The 24,276-nt window shown below is 34.3% G+C and overlaps 1 protein-coding gene across 3 annotated transcripts in view; it reads right to left on the bottom strand.

Annotated features, from left to right (window-relative positions):
- Positions 1 to 23,598, bottom strand: part of iav (transient receptor potential cation channel subfamily V iav) — a 48,130-nt gene extending 24,532 nt beyond the window's left edge. Inside the window, exons 1-5 of one of the 3 annotated variants that reach the window (XM_086913232.1) lie at positions 22,693 to 23,598; positions 21,529 to 21,754; positions 14,484 to 14,599; positions 10,373 to 10,609; positions 8,272 to 8,423 (exon numbers count right to left, since the gene is read on the bottom strand). In XM_086913232.1, coding sequence (XP_086769358.1) covers positions 8,272 to 8,423; positions 10,373 to 10,609; positions 14,484 to 14,599; positions 21,529 to 21,754; positions 22,693 to 23,514 — 1,553 coding nt within the window. In that variant the 5' untranslated portion in view covers positions 23,515 to 23,598. The remainder of the gene's footprint in view (positions 1 to 8,271; positions 8,424 to 10,372; positions 10,610 to 14,483; positions 14,600 to 21,528; positions 21,755 to 22,692) is intronic. The other 2 variants (XM_086913231.1, XM_012494591.3) reach the window with 2 other exon arrangements.
- Positions 23,599 to 24,276: the final 678 nt, after the last annotated feature.

Here is a 24,276-nt window from a genome sequence, read left to right as displayed (position 1 = left end):
GGCGATGATTCTCTCGATTTCTCATCTCTCTCTTTCCTCGAATTTTGGAAAATGTCTTAAGCTTTCGTTAATTTGTCAGATCAGATTGGTCACAGCGAGAGAGCCCATCCCTGTCTGTTAACCATTCTTTCAAACTTGTGCGAATTTATCTCGAATAATTGAGAAAGTTGTCTTAATCCAAGTCTTGTCTTATCTTGATTTATCAATTTTTATGAATCCCAGGCAAAAGGAAGTTCCTTAAATGCACATCTTAATTTTTCCACACATTTTGTAACAATAGTAAACAGTATGGTAGTATAGAGAAGAAGATTAGTTATAAGAAGGAAGAGAGAAAAAGAAACGAGCAGCGTCGGATTCGTTTTCCGAAGGGAAACGAAAATGCTCGATTCGCAAACTCCCTGGCTGCATGACTCGACGCAAAATAGGTTTTGTTTCATCGTATTTCCTCCACTTTTTCTTCCTTTTTTTCTCTCTCTCTCTCTCTTTTTTTTTATGATCCCTCTTCTCTTTTCCAGACTGTGTATATAACTCGAATCGCAGGCATCCAACTCGCTCTCTTCCTCCTCGAAAGCGGAGGATAATCGAGCCTCCGACAAAACGGAGAATGATTTCGGTGAAATTCGCGTGTACACGGAGGAGGATGACGATTATTCGCCGGTTTAACCACGACATTTCGCGGGACCCAATGTTTCACGAAAATTTACATCGACCGGCCGACTACTCGTCCTTTCACCCGTTTTTACGCTGCTACATCCTGCCGCACGATTTATTCGCAGCGCCACTGTCTCGTTATTGCACGCGTCATTTGTATTATTTAGAAAGTTATTCCACGCGTAAGGATTTACTGCTCCGCCCGTTCTTTCGATTCGATCTGTCTGTCCCGCGTTGTTTTTAATCATTTATTTAATCCATCGTGGAGAAAATTCCGTGGGAAATGAAACAAAAGTCGTCGCTTTGCAATGCAGATGAACAATTACGTTGCATCGTTCGTAAATTATCGATCGTAGGTAATAGAAGATTTGCAAATGATATTCAATTTAACGCGAATTCGTGAAAATTTAACATTTTCGAAAGCTTTTTGAATTATAGAATTTTAGAAGGATGCGCACGTGTTTATATATGTGTGAAATTCGATTCGGACGAGTTGTGGAAAATTTTGAAATATCGAAAAATTTTTAGAGGAATTTGATTGGTTTTTAATCTTGTGTCGAATTTTGGATGAAATCGTGAAAACTCTTGAAATTATTTAAAGGTCTTCTTTGTACTGGTTTTATATAACAAAACTACTCGTGTACCAACGTATGGACCAAAGAGAACGAGATTTCTGAGGTTTCTCTCCTTTCTTTTTATTCCTCCTCTCCCTCTCTTTCCCTCTCTCTCGTCTCCGTATCTGGCATTGTCAGATAATTCCTAAGGCTTTCTAAGCGTTTGATACGCTTAGCGCTCTCAGAACGTGACGCAAATTCCGACGGAATCACTCTCTTCTGAAATTGCAAAGTTATTTCAAAAATGGTGGAAACCGTATTGTATTCTGATATAATTCCAAATTCTTAACGATTTCTCAACTAATAGATAAAATTTCCACCAACAATCTTATTAACGAGGGTGCAAGAAAAATAATTTTAAGAAAATTTCCCACAATTTAAATGTTTCCCAATAACTATTCTTCGAATTGTTTTAACAATTAAATATTTAAGATATAATATTAAATTGAAGAAAATGATGAGCTCGCAATAAATTTGCAAAAATTCTTGGCAAATATTCCTAGAGAATTTTTTCTAACGAAGAAAAAAAAAAAAGAAAATTTCAGAAACGTTAATAATCCAATGATCCAAAGTTATCCTCGATTTCTTTCAATTTCCAATAATTCAATTTCGATTATCCATTTCTTCATCCGCGAAGGAGAATCAAAGCGAAGAGAAATTCTGGTCAGAGAGATCGTGGAATCGGTTTAGCCCTGTCAATAGCTGGACAGAGCTTATGCTAGGTTAACTATAGCCTACAAATCTGAATTAGGTTCTTGGATGGCAGACATTCGATTCATACTTGGTTCGAGACTCCTCTCCCTTCCCCTATACCCTCGTTCCAAGGATTATACCTCGTTAGGCTTGTGAATCTAAACTATGCGGGTTAGCATCTCGATGGTGGATGAGCCACAATTATGTTCGCTTCGTCTACCAATAATTAGAAATCTGGAGGAACTCTGAGCTTCCATACCGACCGTTCGTGAAATATTCCACGTGAAATCATTGGTTAATTCCAATTTATATAAAAATTCTACCCACCAATCGTAACCAAGATGCACGCACGTGGTGATGTTGCGAGCACGCAGCGCCCTCTTCGAAGCATCGACGGTGTAGAGGGGGGCAGCGAGAATTCGAGAACGAAAGCATGGAAATTTCGCTTGAATACTAATGTTTGCGCGGGGTACTCACGTGGAACTAGAATCCTGGGAAATGGTTAAAGTTTTCGTAAAAATATCGTGGAGCAAGGTCGATTGATTTTGAATATTCCGCGTGGAGTTGGCTCTATGGTCTCCAACAGTGTTTCTCAACTTTTATGCGGATCGTAGCCATTTGACAACGTCGAATTGGATTTGGATTTTTTAATCGACATGATGAACTTGTGCATCTATCCTTGAGAAGATTAAACAAAAATTTTTGATATTTGATATTTTCTATTAAATAAATTAAACGAAACTATTTTATATGTAATTAACGTGATAATAAATATTTTTATTTTATCTATATTATGTAATGAATTACGTAATATGAACTAATTGAATTATATATAAAATAGAATTATATCGATTCATAGATATCTGTTAATTTTTAAGAAAAAAGAAACCGAGGAAGAGTATCTCGAGTTTTTTGTCCACGTCAGCCATCGAAAAAAAAAGCGACGGTTGCGGTGAATAATGGGCGAAAGAGTAAGCCAAGTGTTAAGCAGTGGATACAGATTTGTATACGAAAAGATGTAGCGGGATATTTGGGGAAACAAATTGTGAGAAGACTCGACATTTCACCGAAAAGGGCGTAGCCGCACTGTGCACCATGGATAGAAAAGATAGTGGTTCCAAACTTTTTGTCGGTGGCGGATGTGCAATCGTGCAGTTGCAAAGTGCAATTACGCCCTTTTTTCCCCAAGTGGAACTCCATACTTTTTTGCCGGAACGATCTACACGGCTTTTCATTCCCTTTGAAAAACTATTATTAGGTTTTTGCCCTCTATCCTTCCGGTGTTACAGCATTAACCATGATTGAAATATCATGTACACGCTTCAGAAAGAAAACACTCGCGAATAACAATGCACACACGCTTAACATCTTATTCCTATAAGAGCAAAAAGATAAAGCGTAAAGGAAAATGGGAATTAACATTGTTTCCATTTTCCTTAAACGTTTAATAAATATTTAGAAAAGTTAAAAACGAAATTATTCGAAATTTTCCCCCCTTCGTCCTTTTTGAATTCGAGAAAAATTTTCAGTCCTAAGAAATGCAATTACAATCTCACGATTTAATCGAAAGAGATTTTCGCTTTGGCATTAAGGATTAAATTTTTTGACAAATGAAATATTCAATTGCGTCAATTAGAAGATATAATATAAATGAATATTAATACAATATCGTTAAAATAAGTTCAACGTTAATTGAAAAAAAAAGAAAAAAAATACTCGTTAAATTAATTTAAAGAAAAAAGAGCAGCAAAGAAAAATGTTGACAAGTATCTAAAAAATTGAAAGAATAGTAGGTGAAAATGATGTATAAAGCGTTTAAAGATAGAAGAGAGACGGGAGAGAGAGAGAGAGAGAGAGAGAGGAGGGAGGGAGACTGCATCGATCTGCAGTTAAATTTTGTGCGAAATTAATCTCAGGCGCAACGATGGCTTATTGCCAAGTCAACGGCAGCAGTTATGGAAGACAAGAAATCTGGCGTTCGAAAGCCTTTGAGGAATTACGCCCCCTATACGTGTACTTAAACGGAAGGCAGAAGACAAAAGGGTGTCCTGATGGACAGTAATTACATGGCGGAATGCAGAAACGCTTTTACGTAATATTGCTCCAATAAAGAAAATACATTTTCGACGCGCGACACACCGTGTCGTTAATTCTATCATCCTCATTTTATCTTTCATTACTGTCAATTGCAATTAAAACTTTTCGTTTTTTTCTTTCTCTCTCTCTCTCTCTTTTTTTTAATGTGTAATAAATAGCAAAATTTTGAATCCGTAACATTTTTTTTTATTTATAAATAGGAAAATTTTTTTTCCCAATTTCTCACTTTTGTTAATTGCTAAGAAAATATTTCATTTCTGTTTCGTTATATTAAAGACTAAGAATTAAAGTGGTATAGATCCAAAGAAAATAAAAGTTTAAATAAGCTGTTATTATAGATTATTTCGATATATTAATCATAAATTAAAATTGAAATCAAAACCAGAGAATATAAAAATATAGAAAACTATTCTTTCTTTAAATATTAATTTTTAAATATGAACATTTCAAAATAATTTCCATATGACTCAATTCCTCATCAGAGATAAAACACATCATGAATATATTATTATTTCATATTTAAAATATGAAAATTCTTATTATCTTTTATATAAATGTAAATTTTGAATTGTTTACATTCTCATAATTAAGTCGTTAAGCATAAATAATACTTAGAAATTCTTTCCTTTGTAAATTCAATATTTTTTAATATCTCTTAATTCTTACATTCAATTATTTAATCTTACTTTCCATAAAAATTAATATTTACATAATACGACGTAATGAATAAAAAAATTAATAAAATGGAATACTTCATACTATCCACGTAATTTGCATTAATCATTTATTTGTAATTAAAGCTAAAATAGCTTAACTTAACCTAATACGAACCTAATCTAAAAATGAGATGCACTACCATCTTATACTATTCCTTTTCGAGAAATAGTTTCGATAGATGGCAGCAAACCATCACCAACGTTCCTCAAAGCGACTCTAGCGAGGCCTTTCGGCTTAAAGAGAAGTCTTTTTCGGCTCGAAAATCTTAGAGTCGTGGAAAGATAGAAAAGAAGTCATCGTCCGCGTGGTTGGGTTCTGCCTAAAGAAAAGGAGGGAAGGAGAAAAGTTCTGCAGTAATATCTGCAGAAAAGTGGCCGCGAAAAGGACGCGGAGATGGAGAAAAACGTTTGCCAAGAGAGGCGTGTGTATGGTAATGCGAAATAGCCGGCATTATCTCGTCGTAAATCACGTGAAAAGAGGTTTGAAATCTGGAGGCGCTATCATCCAACCGATTATAAATGCCTTTCTTCTGGTTCCTCTGTTCGCGCTACCTCGTGAAGAAAAATTTGTATGCGCGTGTGTGTGTTTGTATATATGTGTGTGTGTGTAGGCTAGTGCAAGGATTTTATTTAGGATGATTATAGGAAAGAAGATCGTCAATGGCCATTTTTTGTTTGGATATGATTTCGCCCCTTATGATTTTTTGTTGCGTTGAATGAGGTTATGTAAGTCGTTGAATTTGTTTTTATAAATATCAATTATAAATGAAAAAGATATAGTGTTCTATTTGAAATATTAACTTTTGAATATCTTTTTTCATTTTTCTAATTATACACACACATATATATATGAGTATTTGATATATTTTAAAATTTCATTGAATACAATATTAAAAATTATAACAATTTTAGATAATGAAGGAGAAATATTTATAAATTATTATCTTAAATTATTCTTAAAGTTTTTAAAAAATCTAAAATATTGAAAAGATATGAAAAACTACATAATAAATTTTTCGAATAATCGTTTATTTAGTTACGTGGAATAGTTTACGTAATAACTTATCCAATAATGAATATTTAATTTTTTTATTTTATCTATTCATTGTCTTATTAGAATAAATATATATGTATATGTGTGTATTATTTAATAATAATATATATTTTTTTAAGCAGTGTTGCGAATTATATTAAAATAATCTTTGAGTAATCTTTTCCTATTATTTTTCAAAAGTTATATCGAATAATTTGATAGAATTATAATATAATTAGAATTATTGGGTAATCAAAACCTTCAATTATTAACAAAATATTTGACTTGTAATATAAATGTAATAAATGTATATGTTATGTATCGATTCAAACGTATGCATGCTATTATCAATGAAATTAATAATTTTGAATACAAATCGATTAAATCTATGACATACTCGTTACATATAATTCGAGAAATCCATAATATAATTCATAGTTATTTCACATAGAAACTACTAACTTTAATTATATCGTTAATTATTCGAATTATATAAATTAAATCATTTCCCATTTCCAAAATGAAAATTAATCCTATTACCCTATTAAAAATGAAAACCAATATTTGTCTAATTTATTATTCAAAATTTCTACGATAATTTGTTAATAATTTATTATTTCGATTAAAATATTTTAATATTTAATCACTTCGATCAATTTTTCTAGAATAATTTAAAGTCTTTTACAACCACATTTTCTTACTTTGGTAAATTTCTCCTTGGTAATAAATGTAACCGATATTGCATGACCAAGCGCTATAACACTTATCGGCCATTCTTTTATCATTTTTCTCCTGAATATTTTCTCCCCCAAGTTAATAAACCACCAAGAGAATTTCAATGGCGTTCATTGGACAATGTGGTTAACCCTTGTGTTATTAGCAAAAAGTAATATCGTTAATAATTCACATTCTATTAACGAAGCACATAGAGAGTTAAGTCTTGTTAGATAAATGTTCCGTTTGTAAATCCTTCGCGATTAATGAAACAGTCACACGCGAAATTTTAGCGGCTAATTGTTGCAACGGATGTCTAGTGTGGATGAATTCGTGGTAATATGGCCAAAGGGGACAAGATATGCGATTATTTTAAACGAATAACAAAAAAAAAAAAGAAAAAAATGAGAAATGAAAATTTATAAAATTAATCGATAGAATCAAATTAGTGTATAAAATTGCTTTATTTTATGAATTTGAGAGAAATTTAAAAATTCAAGATTAAATTAAAAAAAAAAAACTAATTAAATTAAATAATTAAAATTTAATTATTGATAAAGCATAAAAGTTAAATTGATGTTAAAACTTTATAGAATTTTTTTTTTTTTTTTTAAATTTAATTTTAACGTCAAACGATGAATTCTTATCTTTTTTCCTTGTGCTACAATGTTTCATTCTTCGATAAATGTTGAAGGTTGACTATGACTCACGTCAATATTTTTAATGCAATTATTCACCAATCGACAATTTATTCGTTACGATATAATCAGTTTTGAAGAATATGCAAATAAAATACAGTAATATGTATATAGTGCATAAAGTTAATCTATTTGAAATTATAATTTTCCAATAATTTTAACATGTTTACTTATAAGAAAAAAATATACATTTACTATTTTTCATATATTTTTAAACAAAATTAAAATATTTTGAAGAATTCAATTAAATTGTAATATAATTTTAAAAAATTATAATTTCTTTATCCTTTCATTTTAATTCTTTTATTAATTTCAATTTAATCGTAGAGCCTCGCAGAAGAGATACAGAAAGTAAAATAAGCGTGAAATATATATTAAAGTAAATTAATCTGAGAACTTCCCTCTGAAAAGGACTTCTTCTTTTCAACCATAAGAATCTATATAATAATTCTATTTCGTGTAAAAGATTAGTTCACAAATCTGAAATGTGTTGCAATCGTTCTATTGCTTGTCGCTAATGCAATTAGTATTTGTGGGCAACATGTTTTGAAGTACAAGTAATCCATCAGTAATACATCAACCAGCTCATCAGTTAAGCAAAGAAGCTTTATATAATTTCCTAATGTATTTTCTACTTTCCACGAAAATATCACATGTACGTATCTCTAATACGTAAAGAAATACGTAAATATATTTATATAATATTAAATAAATAAAATTAATAATAAAGAAAACAACATTACAAAGAAAATTATATTATAGTGATTTTCTCTAAAGATTAAAACATAGGGTAAATCTAAGAGATAAATATAGATTCTTTTTAAATTTTATCATTTAACAATTTCTCTAAAATTTTTAGAAATAATTTACGTTTTAAAAAAAATAAAAAATAATTGCTCTAATCTACGATGCTTGTATTCAAAAATATTAAAAAAATATATATATTGTAATAATATTTAAAAAAAAAATCATTTCCACCATCCATTTCTCTTGGAATTACCCTAGGCTAGAAATTAGAAATTCCCTAGCAATTAAGAATACAGTGCGTCACTCACCCAGCGAAGAACATGAGAAGGAACCAAGAGCCGGGCACAGCGACTATGAGTATCGCGTCTTCCGCATGCCTATTACCGGCAAGACGACATGGAATGCACGCGAGTATGAGCAGGTTGCTGATCAAGAATATGAGCTTGGCGGGCTCGTGACTCTGTAAGGTAAATGTGCAGACGAAACTGTCAAAGGCGTATTCTTGCACGGTTCACGGCTTCCCCGCAGAGGAATCGATATTACGCCATGGAATTTCGGTACGTGGCAACGCGTTACGTCGCCAACCAAATGATCTATACATATTTATATATATAATTCCGTCTTAACCTTTACGACGTATCAAGCATCATGAGTAAAATTAGATCGAAATCTGATTTTCACCTCTACAAAACTTGAATCGGTGAAATAAAATTTTACGAGGTCTTGAAACTACAAGCTCTCAAAATATTTTTTTTCATTGTTTTTTTCGTTTCGAGAAGTGAAATTTACAAAAATTTTAATTCCTAACAATTTTTCAAACTCACTTCGTGGTGAATCGAGATTCAATTTTTGTTTTATTTTTGAAACAACGTAGAGATTTTATTGAATTGAATGATAATAGAATTTTCTAAAAAACATTTAGAAAATATATATATATATGAAATATTATTATAATATTATATAAGGTTCTTGTCAAGGCTTATGTTACTATATATTAATTATTATAGTAACTTTATAGTAACTTTATGTTCTAAAGTTTAAAGTCGAAATTCCTTGGGAAGTAATTCTTAATGATTCTACGAGGATTCCATGAATGGTTGATACGCGATCGCGATTAATAACTCGCGATACAATCGCATATCACGTCATCCTAATTATATCGTACACTCAATGTCTATTGAGCGAGTCAGGCTAATTACGAATTACGTATTCGTCTGTACGAGAATGCTAAATGAGTGGTGCGATTTACGAGTAATTTGGCCGTTAGTGAGAAATTAATTCGTGAACAATGCCTTCCCAGATAAACGATGCAATTTTTTTTCTTTCAGTTGGCATGAACGACGAATCTATTTCCATTTTGCTTTGATCTTACGAAATATGTTAATTGAGATTAGGTTAAGTTGGCTTAAACTTTTGAATCAATATATTTCTAAACTTGAGACTATATTTTCTTTTTATTCATCGAAAATGAAATTAGAAAAATAAATAATATCCCAAAATGATTTATATCTCCATTTTTTTATCTTTTTTTTTTATTATATTTAAAATATATTTGAATTCAATCAATTTATTCTGCAATAAAATTAAATTTTTTTCAATAAAAAATAAAACGTACCATCAAACTAACGATTAAAATCCCGCACACGCTCTAGCCAACCAAACTAGTGAAAAAAAAAAAGAATCGTTCATACATGAAAGTGCACTACATTCACAACAAAATACTTCTATTCCTCTACTATACTCGTAACCCGTTATAGTTCGGTTTGCTCAACCTCCAATAGTCGTGGTGCGATTCGAAGATTCGAAATTGCCTCCGTCGATCCATGCGAGATATCAGGCCACGAAATAGCAGGTCATGAAAGCATTTTGCTAGAGTGTAAAGCCTCTTTCTCACTGAAGTAACAAGGAGGAATTTTTTATTAACGTTTCTCGAAAGTTTCTTCATCTATTGCCAATCGAAAGTAGTTATTTAGTTCTCTTTCTATTTTAAATTATTGAATATTCATTTAAACATACGTTATAAAAATAAAAACAAATATTTCTTTAATTTGTACAAATTGTTATCTGATTACACATTTTAATTTTTATATCATTTTATTAAAATATCTGTAAAAGTTAATTTATTTTATAATGGGAAAAGTGCATAAAAGAAGTTATAAATTGTCAAATTTATAAGTTATCAATTAGGTTATAAACCATTATATATGAAACACACCAATGTCTATAGATTCCTTGTAACAAAAAATCTCAAGTAGAATTCAAATATTTCTTTTGTTATATTTCTTGGATATCGATAGTGTTTCTGCGATTTGCTATTAAAATACAATTTCTCGTTACTTCGATGAGAATGCAACTTTACTTTCACAACTGACAGGATGAACAGAACCAGGAAACGAAATCCTCACGTACCAACTGTTTCATGAAGGACAGGAGACCAATGTTGATGATCTCGCCACCTAGTTGGACCAGAATATAACTGAGCACGCCTAGCACCGTGATGCACTCGGCGATCGTGCGTGCGACTTCCGTGATTTCTTCCGGCCATTTCAAGAGTTGAGCATCTGTGTTGGAAGGTCTCAGGTACACTGCCAGCGACAAGGACGTCAGATGGAATGCCAAGATGATTAGTCGTTTTAAAAACTGCAACTTTCATATAAGTGATATTTATAGAATTGTTCTATATTTTTTAATTGCATGATCAGATTAGAGGTAGATTTGATAAATATCAAATTCTTTACTTTTTTAGAAGTATGAAGAAAAGAAAGTGTGCTTCATAAATAGTTGCACTAGAAATAAAAAAAGAATGTGCATGATTATGGACGAAGATAAGAAATATATGCGTTAACCGAGTTAAAGTTAGAATAAGTTGAGGAAAAATAGAGGTTAAGTTGTTAAGAAATTGAACAAAAATTGGTATGTCGCTTAATTTTTACGTTATTATTTTTATTTGTAAGATATTCTATGTTTATCTGCAATTAAATATTCCTATAAGTATTCGTATTTCTATATAATTCCTGAAACATATAAAATTTAAAGATTAAAATAAAAAAAAATAAATCTAATAAATCTAACTTATAAAACCTTACAATATCCAAGTATTTTTTTGACTGTCATTTTATTGAATATATTCGTTATCGCTGTTATTCATAACATAACCTATAATTCGTCTAATATATCTACGCTATGAATCGTCGAAACGGAAATCCCAAAATTTGCAAGAACAAAACAACAAACTGTCGATTAGGTTAAGTTATTGCGTTATTTCAATTAACGTATTATACGAGATATTTGCAAATGTTCAAGTATCACATATTCTCGACCATCCGTGAAGTTGGTCTAATGACGTGTTACCATCAAATATGCTTCGTGATTAATTACATTACACCGTGCTAATCTCTGTGTACAGTATCATGATATAATTGGTCATTTGACGCTTGTATGTGGTTTAAACGTGGTCGTGATTAGTACTATAAGTGGGATACGTCATGGATGGCTATACCATTATAATGTTTCTCCATACTCGTACAGGATGTTCCATTAACTCCATTACAAGTTACAAGTGGATGTTCATAACAATGAATCAATTTATTTTCTATACTTTATATATATAACAGCAGTAACAGATAGTATATAGTGTGTGTATGTGTATATAGTATAATAGTAGTTGTTCATTAGTATAATGATAGAGTAAAATGAAGTAAATTTAGAGTATTTATCATCTCGTTTAGAATTTTGTAAATAGAATTAATATAATCTATTACCATAGATTTTTTTAATAATTGTAGTAATGAATAAAAATTAAAAGCATATATAAGATACAAAAAATACAATTTTAGATGATCTTAAAAAAAACTTGAACGATGGAAAAATTGAAAGCAAAATTCTCGGAAAATTCATGTACATTTTTTTTGTTTTTTTTAATTTCCTGTTATCTCGACCGAGTCTTTTTTTATTTTTATTAAAAACAATTTTCAAAATAATGCTCGCATCGGTGGTTACGATATAACTTTTTTCATTTTCGATATGGAAAATAGAATCAGTGATATTTAAATATGAAATTTTTAATAAATTCTACGTATCCATGGTCTTTTAACGTTTTGTGCGCACGTTTTGAAAGCTGCTTTAAATAACAGTTGAACAGAAATTAGCTAAAGTAATTAATAAAAGCTTCGAAAATATACGTGTATAGCTATGATACGCAATTTATAAAATTTCAAGTGAAATAAATTTAAAGAGAAATAAGTTTGTTTCACGCTACTAATTTTGTAAAAATTATTTTCCCTCAATCTCTTTATTTTACTAATACCTTTTTTTCTCTTTCTCGAAGAATAAAAATATGACGTTAAATTGTATATTAATAGAGTTAATAAAAAATCTACTATATTATTTCTTTTTCGAATTAACATATAATGTATTATTCATATAACGATATTATTGATACAACATGGACAATATAAATTTTATGATAATTTATAAAATCAATTTACATCCAGCAGCTTATAAATTACGCAAAATGAACGCGTATAAAATACTATTATGCTAATGGATATAAAATTAAAATTTCTCAAAATTAAAAATAATACATCAAATTATATCGATACGTTTCTTCATTACATATTTGTTTAAAGATATAATTTAAACAATCCGATTAACAATATATAATACAACATGTATATAATCAACGTACCGTAAACCAAGCATTATTCCGTTATCAAGATGAATCTCCAAAAATCATCGTCGAGATAAATCCACCGATTTAAAAATTAACCGCTCATTAAGCTCTTTTCGAAGGGCTATCGGCCTCTCCGTGGTGTTCACGAATCAATCGGACATGGACGACCATCGTCGTTCCACCGAGATCATTCATTGGCCGATCTCGTTGCTGGATGGTGGCGCTGCGGTCGATCGAAATAAATATCGCGCACGCCTACGTTCAATGTCCAAAACCGTGGATAACCCTGTCGATGCCACTCGATTCGCTGTCGAGCACGCGAGTGACAATCGTTTTCACCGAGTCACTCCAACGTCTACTCGACGTCACTCGATAATCACCGAAACGGGACGATTTTGAAATCGGGCGGCGAGTGTTCACGCGGCGAAAATTTCCGTTCAACACATTTCTTCACGCGCGTTCTACGACCAATTAGGACAGTTTTGACGCGTGCCAACATCCAATTATAATTGCGCGATTACTGGGGAAGGGGAGGGGAGGGAGAGGGGAGTCGACGTACGTGAGAGGGTGGGAAAATTTCCAAGGGAATGGACGATTTTAGCGTCTGCTATGGGTACTTGGTTGTGAATATTTTCGATGATGGAGAAGGACGTTAATGATTCGGCGTTTGACGGCTTTTGGCGTTGTCGAAGAATTTAATTGAACGAATACGGGAAGATAAATGTGGTTAATGTAAATTGGATTGATGATTTTGAATTTGAATTTAGAAATTAATAAAATACGAAATGAAGGAGACGATGTTAGAAAAAAGATAAAGGTAATTGGTTGAATGTAATAGGAGGACTCGATATTTGATTCGAATAAATTAATAATTTCTTTTTTCTTTTTTTGCAAAATTTTTATTTTCTCTTAAATTATTCCGTTTTAATGTAACGAGAATAAATTAATGAAACAGTTTATCGGATATAAGTACGTAAGGTATGTTGTGTAATGCATTTTACTATTCTGATAAATTTAATATAAGCAATGTTCTCCGTTCCATTCCCCTTCCGTGTAATTAAATTTAAGTACATTTAAAAAGCGTTAATTCAAGTCGACTTTTCTCTGTTGCAACAATTCCTTAAGTTGTTTAAAGATCACCTAGATTTTAGTATATATGAAATAGAAAAAGAAAAAAAAGTAAGTATAAAATTTCTTAAAATAAGACTTCATTTCCTAGAAAATGGATTTTGAAGTCAACTGTGTATAACTTCATTTTCGATAGATATCGATACTTTATGTCGATATCGAACCAGAATGATAGGTAGTAGCAAATTAACCATGCTGATAAATAATGCAACTATGAACGCAGGAAAAAAATAAGGATATATATAGGTTATGTACATAGATCTTAGTTACCTAAATTCTAGTTTCCCCTATATCAAAAACAAGGTCACGTGAAATCGCTGTATAAATCGCTCAAATTTCTACAAAAAAATACTTGCACATCGTTGTATTTAGCGCGCATATATATATATATATATCGATTAAATTTTTTATCATTCGCTAGTACTTTCATGAATATGGAATAAAAAAAGATATACACAAAAAAAAACACTCTTTCTTCACCGTACGAAATACATATTTTCCCCCTCAATTTTATGCGCCTATTAAATTGGACCCGTTCTTTTCTCCGGTGAGAAAATATCAATTAAATTCTTTAAGCGTGGGGAATTCCTAGAACGGTCTAATGGACACCATTGTTTTCCTCGAGCGAAGATGGTGGTTCCGGCCAGGGAAGAATTCGTGAAAAATGGGTGGTAAAGGAAGGATAGATAGACGAGAATATTGTCACGTGGACGCACTTACCCGCGCAAAGGTCTTCCATTTTTCCTCGAGTAATCGCTGAATAATACCACCGTCCAGCATGTCCAAGTGCTCCTCCTTCGTACCGTTCAGAATGATAAATAGCGCCGAGTTCCAGTCTGAAATAGAAATTCGGGTTGGACCATTTGCGGTTAATGGAACATCACTTTAGGGTTCTCTCTCTACGCCTGTGATAATTATGGGTTTTGCATTAGCGGCTATATATATTAGATGCGCGAGCTTCCCACGGACGACGGCAGGGGGCAATACTGGAACAGTGATGGCGGCCCTTTCCGTAATCGCGCCACGTGCGTCCCCCAAACTTTCTTGCATGCAAAGATAAAAGTTTACCGCCACTTCCGCGGGTTTGCAGAAGAATTCCACTGGAATCGTTAATCTGCCCACCGAACTTGCCAAAAGTCAGCTAGCTAATGTCGGTTCGATGCTCTTGGTCGGATTTTCGACTCGAACTCGTGTAAACGACATTCTTGAGGTAGTGTATTTTAACAAATTCTCCTTTTATACAATTCTATTCAAAGAATTATCGTTCCTTGCATTTAAAGGAAGAGGAAAATTTTAAAAAATTGATCGTTCTGGTTTTTTCGTCGTAGAATGATTAGTGACAATTCTAGGGATCCCTAGGGATCTCTAGAATAATGGCAGTGTTACGTTAATTATAATAATAATTATTGCTGTTTTATAGCTATTACAGTTGTTATATTGTATAAAATTGATTTATACGATATTTTATTTGTGTGAAAGCATTCTTGATTTTTTCGTTAACAATAATTAATATTATTTTAATATTATTGAAATTTGTTCAATCACAAATTACAAGTGTTATAGGTGTCTATATAAAGAAACATATAAACTTTTTTCTCCTGATTGGGAAAAGTAAGTTTAAGTTATAAGACGATGAAGAAATCTTACATCATATTTCAATGTTTCAAAACGTTCATTAATTACAAGTATACTTTCACCAGTGAATGGATCACACTATGATATATACATTCACCGATCATCTGGTTTCCGACTATCCATAGACGAGAATTCTTTCAAGAAATTATTCCTTTATAACGTTTCAACTTCCCTGTCCTAATATAAAACGAATAATATCTACATCGATATATCATTTAAAGAAAATAATGATTTCTTGTTGAGATTACATTGCGTAATTTGGAAACTCGTCAAATTTCAGAAGAAACATTTTCTATGCAAAAATTGTATTGTTTATTTGTCGATTGCTAAAATCGCAATTATACCAATTCTTCAATACCAAAAATTTCTTCTTTTTATATTCTTTCTTATGCATAAAAAACATTATTCAACGACACATTTAATCCCTCATCTTCGACTCGTTTTACAAATTTCATTCGCAACACAGCACTGACAAAATGTACTGACGCCCCCCCATCCGACGATTCAACGACGAGAAACTTTTGTCAAAGTCAATTTTACCACGAACGAATCTTTCATACACCTCTTTTCCATCGAGCAAAGAACATATCACTCCTTACAAATCCACATCGCACATTTCATCCAACTCAAACTTCCCGTCCAAACAAACTCAAATCACATTTCCCCTGTTTAAATTACAAACTCGCCCCTCCTCCCCTTCCCTTACGATCTAACACCGTTACAGCAATTTCATTGATCACGAAACAAAAGCACCCAACTCTCCCCCACCCACTCCCCCTGTGAAAGATTCAACGAGAGAGAGAGAGAGAGAGAGAGAGAGAGAGAGAGAGAGAGAGAGAGAGAGAGAGAGAGAGAGAGAGCGACGAGCATGGAACACAACGGCCAATGAACCCTTAACCGTGTCATCCGTATCGATTATCGAATTTTGTTCACCTGACTTCCCCGTGAAATATTAAGCGTTCATCGTTGCCTAAGTTTCCCAAACTTTGCTCCCCTCCCCCCCTCCCCCCTCCTCCCTCCATCGAGCGAATTCGTTTTCGGGACTCGCCCTGCCCCCCTCCACCCCCCCTCCCTCCTCCTCCCTCGAAACTTTCCATCAAATTGTTGGAAGGGAGACAACGGTGTACAACGAGTCGCGACGCCTCCTCGATCGTCCTACTCAGACTCTTTAATCGGACTCTTTGAAGCCGCTTTCACGGTGGTTTGAAGCGTCACCGAGGTTCCGAGTTTCCAAGTTTCGACATATATATTTTTTTAAGCGACGTTTTAACGTTTGAACGCCGGTCGATCGAAGGTCGATGTTATGCTGGGGAGGTGAATCGTCGTCGGTGATTTCGATGAAGTTTTTTCGGTGAAAAAAGTTTTTCCCGTGCAGATGATATCCATCGTTCGGAAGTTTGGATCGTTTTTTAATCTTTTCGTCGCGACGAATTTACCGATCATCCGATTTTTAGTCAAGTATAATATTTTCGATTCGATCGCACGTCGAAGAATATTCACATTTGTTTCTAAAATCTTGATTTCTGTGCATATAATCGAAGATTATTGTTAAAAATATATAGGAAAAAGTTGTTCAAAATGTAGTTAAATTGAACACTTTTTTCAAAATTGTATAATATGTTGATGCAAATAATTCAGCGGAAGAGAAATATCGTTTAGCGTTCGTTCGATTATAATTATTCCAGAGAGCGATTGAAGGGTTAACAATACGTTTCAAGGTCAGTGAAATCGGCGAGGACACGCCTTTTCCACGGTTCCATCCTCCATTCTTCTCCCTTTCGCGCCCCATGACGCGCCGCCATTGATGACAGACTTCCCCCGCGACAGCTTTTGGCCCGAGGAAATTGAATTTCAGATATGGAAGCAAAATTGCTACGAATAACCTCATCCCCCGTCCAAAAACTTTCCATTCGATTCTGTCCTTTCGATCGAATCGGTGACCGTAGCTTTTGAAACGAGCGAACATGTCGATCGTTTGCCGAATTATACCGAGGCACATCCATTGTGAGATTCGATTTAGCGATGGCAGTACAGGGGAATATTAATTCCACTTGGCCACTTTGATGTCTCGACCTGATGCCTCGATGCTATTATGAGAATGACCAACGATCGATTGGATCCGCGCGTAAATGTCCATAGGGGGGCATCACTTGTTCGAGAATAATGATGCGAATTTGGATGTTTTGTGAACGCGGAGATAGGGGGAGATCTGATATTGTTTTCAGTTAAATGCACATTTTTGGGAAAAGAAATTTTTTTGCACGATTAATGTGAATTAGAATTCTAATCTATTTGATAAAAATCATAATTTCTTATTATTCATAAGTTTAGCTATTTCTGAAACGCTCTGTACAAGCGTTTCAACATAAGAATCAATATATGAATAATCACTTGTTACTTCCTCTTTACAACTTAACACAAAAGAACAAAGTCTCCAAGATATATCTTTATTTTATCAAACAATCCTCCATTATTTCTGAAACATTCTATACAACCTGACGTAACCTAAAAGGATACAAAATAACTGTATATTCGATCTTTCAACACATCTCAATTCTATCGATTCAATCCTTTGTCATTTATCTCTGAAGCGCTCTGTACAATCTAATCTAATCTAAAAGGACACAAGCCAATTTCTATTATTTGATTTTTCCACGATACATATTTATTCTATCAAACAATTTCCTTTTATCTCTGAATCTTTGTACAATATAAATTAAAAGAACATAAAACAGTTTTCATCGTTCGATTTTTCCACGATACACCTCTATTCTATCAAATAATCCTTTCTTATTTATTTCTGAAACGTTCTGCACAATCTAACCTAATCTAAACGAATAAAAAATAATTTTCGTCGTTCGGTCTTTCTATTATACATTCATTATCCCTGAAGCGCTCTATACGACATAACCTAAGAGGGTATAAGACAGTATCGATCTTTCCACAATATATGTCATTCTGTTAAATAATTCTCTTTTATCTGCACAACATAACCTAAAAGAACGCAAAACAGCTTTCATTGTTCGATCTTTCTCTATTATACACTACACTATCTCTGAAGCGTTCTGTACAACATAACCTGAAAGGACACAAGGCAGTTTCTATCATTCGATCTTTCCACAGCGCGTCTCCACTCTGTCGAACAGAAGTTCGCATACACGAGAAACTTACCAGTGGTACGCCGATTCGTCACCGCAACTCGTAATTATATCCAACTCGAGCACGAATCTCGCGAAAGTTTTGCCCGACGATTCTCGCGCGCTTCGTCCTCCCCACTACGAAACGAGGAAGAGAGATCAAGGATTGGACGTAGAGTTCCGCAAAAACGGACGTTGAACCGAAGTTGAATAACGATTTCAGCCTTTGCTATCGGTGATAATCGTCCTTAAGTGCTGCGTCCGGATAATTATTAACGTTTCAACGGAGGCGGCCATCCCTTTGGTAATCGATTTAAGCTATCTTTGCGAGGTTAATTTCATCGAGGGGAACATCAAAAGTCGATCGTTGGTGATGTAATAGCGCGACAGATTATATCAGGAAACCTCTGTCCCTGTGAACGCACACGGCCGATGGATTTTCGTGTCAGGTCCCGGTTGATGGAGACAAAGAGGCGTTAGGAATTTCATCGATCAACTTTATCGCTTTTAGTTCGTTGCCGGTATTTCGTTTACTATCTCTCTCTCTCTCTCCCTCCCTCCCCTTTCTCGCGCGTGATCGATAATGACAACACGTGTGCGAAAGCGTAGTGTACTTTCTTTGTTTTCCCTCTCGATTCCTGCCGTGGATTGGAATATTGGCAGCGATGGGTTATATTGGGATAGACCGAGATATAGACATTGACGGTTATGAATTGGATGGTAGAAGGTCTGGTTAAAAGTTGAAATATTGTGACGTGGACGTGGATAAATAAAATAAATTAATTATTTTAGGGATAGGCTAAGAGTAGAAGAGATTGAGGTAAAGAGAAATAAAGTGATTGATTTTCTTTTCTTTTTTTTTTTTTTTTTATACAATAAAATCGACCATCGATTGTTTGTCGACCATCGAATCGAAAGGGTTTTCGAATGGCACATATTGATTTTCGATAAATACAAAAAAAAACAGTTGTGAAACGACGAAAAATGTAACGAAATTCAAAATGGGTGTGCTTATCGACGACAACACTTGCACTGAACGCGTATGCAAAAAAAAAAAAAATCTGATACGTAGAAAAAAACTCTTCTTCATCTTTTATATTTCTTAGGAAACTTTATGACGCGACTGCTATAGAATAGGAAATGGCCATAACACACACATTGTACAAATCACCAATCTCGAATATGTTAACTAATAAAGCTAGGATAAACTATAAAAATACTATATGTTATATAACTATATAAAACAATAAAAATACTATATGTTATGTTTGCAACTTTAAACGCTTTAATTATTAATAAATTTTTGTAAAACGGTTATGTAACGATAATATAGAAAAGCGTATTTATATCACTCTAAGCAATCAAAAAACTGCGGAAAAATCGAGCAAGAAAGAAAAAAAAATGTATGAAAAAGGAAAAAAAGTTTGAACTTGGCTAGTTTACTCTTAACCAACAAACCTTTGCCCTTGGCTCCACAATAATTAAGCGTACCCGTAAGGAAGGAGGTCGAGTCAAAAGTTCATCTATCTCCTTTCTGGTACACCCAACATCGCCTCCCATCTCTAGACACAGTTATCGAGGAATCCATCGGATGACATTCAAGCCGCGGTGACAAAGACGGGCACGGCTAGGAAACGAAGGAACGTAAAGGGACGTGGAGGAGGTGAGGTTAAGGCGGGAGGAATGGGTGAAAGGATAATGGATTCCGAAACTAAATGAAACGCGAGCACCCAACTCCGCGTCCGCGGCTAATCTCGAAACTTCGTTAAATGGCCGTAATTGCATCCTGCAACGACCCGCTTTCTCTTGTCTTCCTTCTTATACACCCTTCTCCAAGGGTGATCTCTCCCAACGTTGCACAATCTTCCGCCCAACACCCTCCCTTTCTTCACCCCGTCTTATCTATGTATGTTTCTTTCACCCATCCCAAACGTTATCCATGAATCACCCAAACGTCTGGAAAACTCGCACCCTATCGTGAAATACATTCACATTGCACGAGTTCGAAGATGAATCAAGTGTGGGGAAGAGAGAGAGAGAGAGAGAGAGAGAGAGAGAGAGAGAGAGAGAGAGAGAGAGAGAGAGAGAGAGAGAGACTGGAGGAAACTTCGATACAATTTGGCGCAAGTCCGATTGCCAACCTCTTTAAATGCAGATCGTGGCAAGGTTGAAATCTGGCTCCATCGATGCATCTCTTTATAAGAAGAGACGAATTTCGTGGAAATTAAACGGTATTGAATTTATGTTGAATAACGTGTAAGAAATGTGATTGCTGGGAAATTGGCTGATTTGAGAGAGATGAATAGATTGTTTTTCTAGATTTAAAACAGAAATTTCTAAGTACCATTATTTCACTTCTAAAATCATTCAAAATCACCTCAAAGAGATGAAGCAATTGTAGAGCTGCAAAAAAATATTAGTGAAAAGAATGCGTATTTGATCGATAAACTTAATTAATTCACAAAAATAAAGATGCATATTCAAAGTGTCGCAAGGAAATATTCCTTTTATCCTTGTGTCGTTATTTTTCTTCATAAATTACATGTATATGATACAATGAACATTGGATAATTTTCCAAAACGATATACGATATATATTCGGTATTCATTTCAATCATTGATTTAGAAAGAATTTCTTCTACGCTATGAAATTCACTCGATATGTTTATATATTAAATTTTAATCCTTTTTCTCTTATTCATTTTCTATTCGAAATTTAATTGAAACATATTCGAATTAAATTTCGATTTCACTATTCCTTCACAAGTGCTAGTAGTCTAAATTTCGATTATTGGCCCTTATCCAACGTTTATTGTATTTCTGAATCTAACCTGTACCGAAAAAGACGAAGCTATATAAAGATGATTCGGCCTTGAATCTTGACAATTACACGAAGACACGACACAAAGTAAGTGGCACAATTGAACTCGTATACGACGAATCCTGGACGATGATTCTCGAAAGCGTGTAATTCGATTAGCATTACGACGTACTTGTTCTACCATCGGGCAACAGCGTATCGAGCGCATTCAGGGGATATGCTGAGCAGGTGATGTTACTGTAGCGCCAGAATTCTCGTGCGGACAGTTCCAACATCTCCCGAAAGACTTCAGCACGGCCCAACTGGCAGGCGAGCGTCAATGGGGTCAGTCCGGCAGCATTCACAATCCCATTGCGAGCAGGAAGCTTCGGATGACGGAGAGCATATCCGAACATGTCCTGCATTATACAACCGTGCTATTGTACTCGATTTAGCGGAAATCTTTCTGGATGGTCGGAGAAAAATAGAGCGCGCAGAGCGATCTCTTGTTTAAAAACAAGTTCGTGTGAAGTTAGGTTAGGCTACAATTTTTTCTTTTCTTTTTTTTTTTTTCTTTAAAAATTTTGTTATTATTTCGTATCTTTGTTTATTTCTTTTTGGAATAAAATTATTTTTATGTAATTATTCTTGAAATATGATTTTTTTATTGTAATTTAGCATGCTTCGACTTTATTTATATACTTGATTTTTGAAATCAGAATTTGAATTCGAAATAGAACAAATAGAACTCATATAAATTTTATGTAAAATTCAAAAGTAAAATTGTGAAAGATCAATAAAATTTCATTTTAAAATTTTTCTTTATAATTTCTTTAAAAAGAGACTAAAATAGCTGATCAATTTTTCCGGCCCGTTTCCGGACGAATACCCTCTTGTTAGGGTAACGTTATATCGGATAACCGAATAAACTGTTTACTTGGTATAGGGTACGCGGAATGAAATTTATGGTGAGTCGATTAATTCGCCTGCTCGTTCGATGGACTCCGTCTGATGTCGCGGATGATGCTAACTCGATTATCTCGCTTAAACCCATATAAGGATGATTAACCCCTTATCTTATATATTTTTACGACCATAGGTGTTAAACTTCAGTTAACTATGTACTTGCGAACTTTATCAAGTTTAAATCTTATCAATTTTCTAGATTATATTTAAAAATATTTAAAAATTTTTTAACTAATTTTAAATATTATATCAACGAAAGATTTATTAAATCTTGCAAAAATCAAAGTCACTCAATGTGAATAATAATTCATACAGAATTACACATGACACGGAAGAGTACAATTTTTTTAAAAAAATATTAAAAATGCAAAATCTCACACGAAATACGTACCAATTTATCACAAACCACTACCATATGCAGTATCATGTTTCCGAAAGAGTCTTGCTCGTCGGGATCAGCGCCAGAGTCGAGTAATAAGTTGTAAACGCTCTCGTTTGCACAACAAGCGGCCCAGGCGAGGGGATATTCCCCCAGATAAGCTAATCCCTCGTAATCCGTATTCTTAGCCGGATTCATTCGTTGTTGGTCCCTGGGTAGGAAAAAGCTGCCTATCGCCCGCTGAGAAATGATCGCTCCCGCCTCAACGAGGTCTTGCACCAGTTCATTATTGTTGTACGCGATCGCTAGATGGAGCGCGCTAGCGCCAAGGTACTCCTCACCCTCGACTACGTCAATGGCCAATCGTGGAAAGCACTTGAGCAGAATACGCGCCACTCGTGTGTGTATCCTGGTATCGCATATAATCAGAACATGCAGGAGAGTCTCTCCTAGCGAACCTCTGTACTGCATTTGCCAGCACGCTTCGTGATCGTTCCATTGAGCCAAAGGGTCGAACTGTGACAAAGAAGCTTCGATAGGGAGCACAACTTGCTCGAGGTCTCGGAATTTCCAGCGTAGATACTCGGCACGATTAATCACCTGGCCCTTACCGTTCGCATACATCAATACACCGAATTGTTCCCTGATCAATTTTTCTACCTCGAACTGGCCACCTTGATTGTACGACTCGATCAGCTCGCCACCCTTTTTGTAATTGGCCAGACGATACAACAGACATTGATCCTCGTCGCTCGCTTGACTGATCACACGATCAAGGATCGAGCCAGAGTTCACCTGGCTACCGCGACCTCGAAACGAGCAGACACCACCCATTCAGACATCCCTCTTTAAACCTCTTTTACGTCCTCGAACCGTTTTTTTTTTTCACGACATTTGTCCACTCTGTATCACTCTTTTCTTTTCTTTTCTTTTTTTTTTTTCTTTCTTTATTTATCTTGATGCTGCTCAATAGGTCTATTCACAAGATCGATTTCGCTCGACGACCGACGGCTTATCAACCGCCATCCGAGCAAGATCTATCTCGAGTGGTATCTCAGGTATCCTCCAGGACGAGTGTTCTCCCATTTTTCGACAGTTCTAACCGAGTGGACGAAGGGCACTTCGCTGTGTGACTAACCGTGATCGACTCAACCACGTTGAGTATAACCCTTGAGAGATTCCTTCAGGCTGACGAAAGGTGGCACACAGGTGGAAAACGGTGTTTAAGCTATAGCAACCGACACCACCGTACCTCGAATAATCCATAAACAGTGCCTGGCTCCGCTTGATACCAGAGGGTTACTGGGGTGATATCTTTCCATTCCATTCTATGTCGAGATTAATTTTTTACGTTGGTATATTCTTACAGAATATTTTTTATCACTTATTTTTAATCTATCTTTTAATTGATTTCGACTTTCTTTCTTTTTTCTTTCTCTCCCTCTCTTTCTTTTCTTTTTTGTTACATTATTCCGTCAATGAAGCTTTCGCGTGTATGTCTATTCAAGAATGATGAGCGAATATTTGCTCCACTTTTCCTTCGCTCGACCTTAACACAGATAGTGACGTCTGAATATGTTCCTGCAGATAATTTTA

This window comes from Apis florea, unplaced genomic scaffold (assembly GCF_048593485.1).
Source record: "Apis florea isolate Af1SG1 unplaced genomic scaffold, ASM4859348v1 contig_3496_pilon, whole genome shotgun sequence".
NCBI classification, from domain to species: domain Eukaryota; kingdom Metazoa; phylum Arthropoda; class Insecta; order Hymenoptera; family Apidae; genus Apis; species Apis florea.
This window is presented reverse-complemented; position numbering and strand designations above follow the sequence as displayed.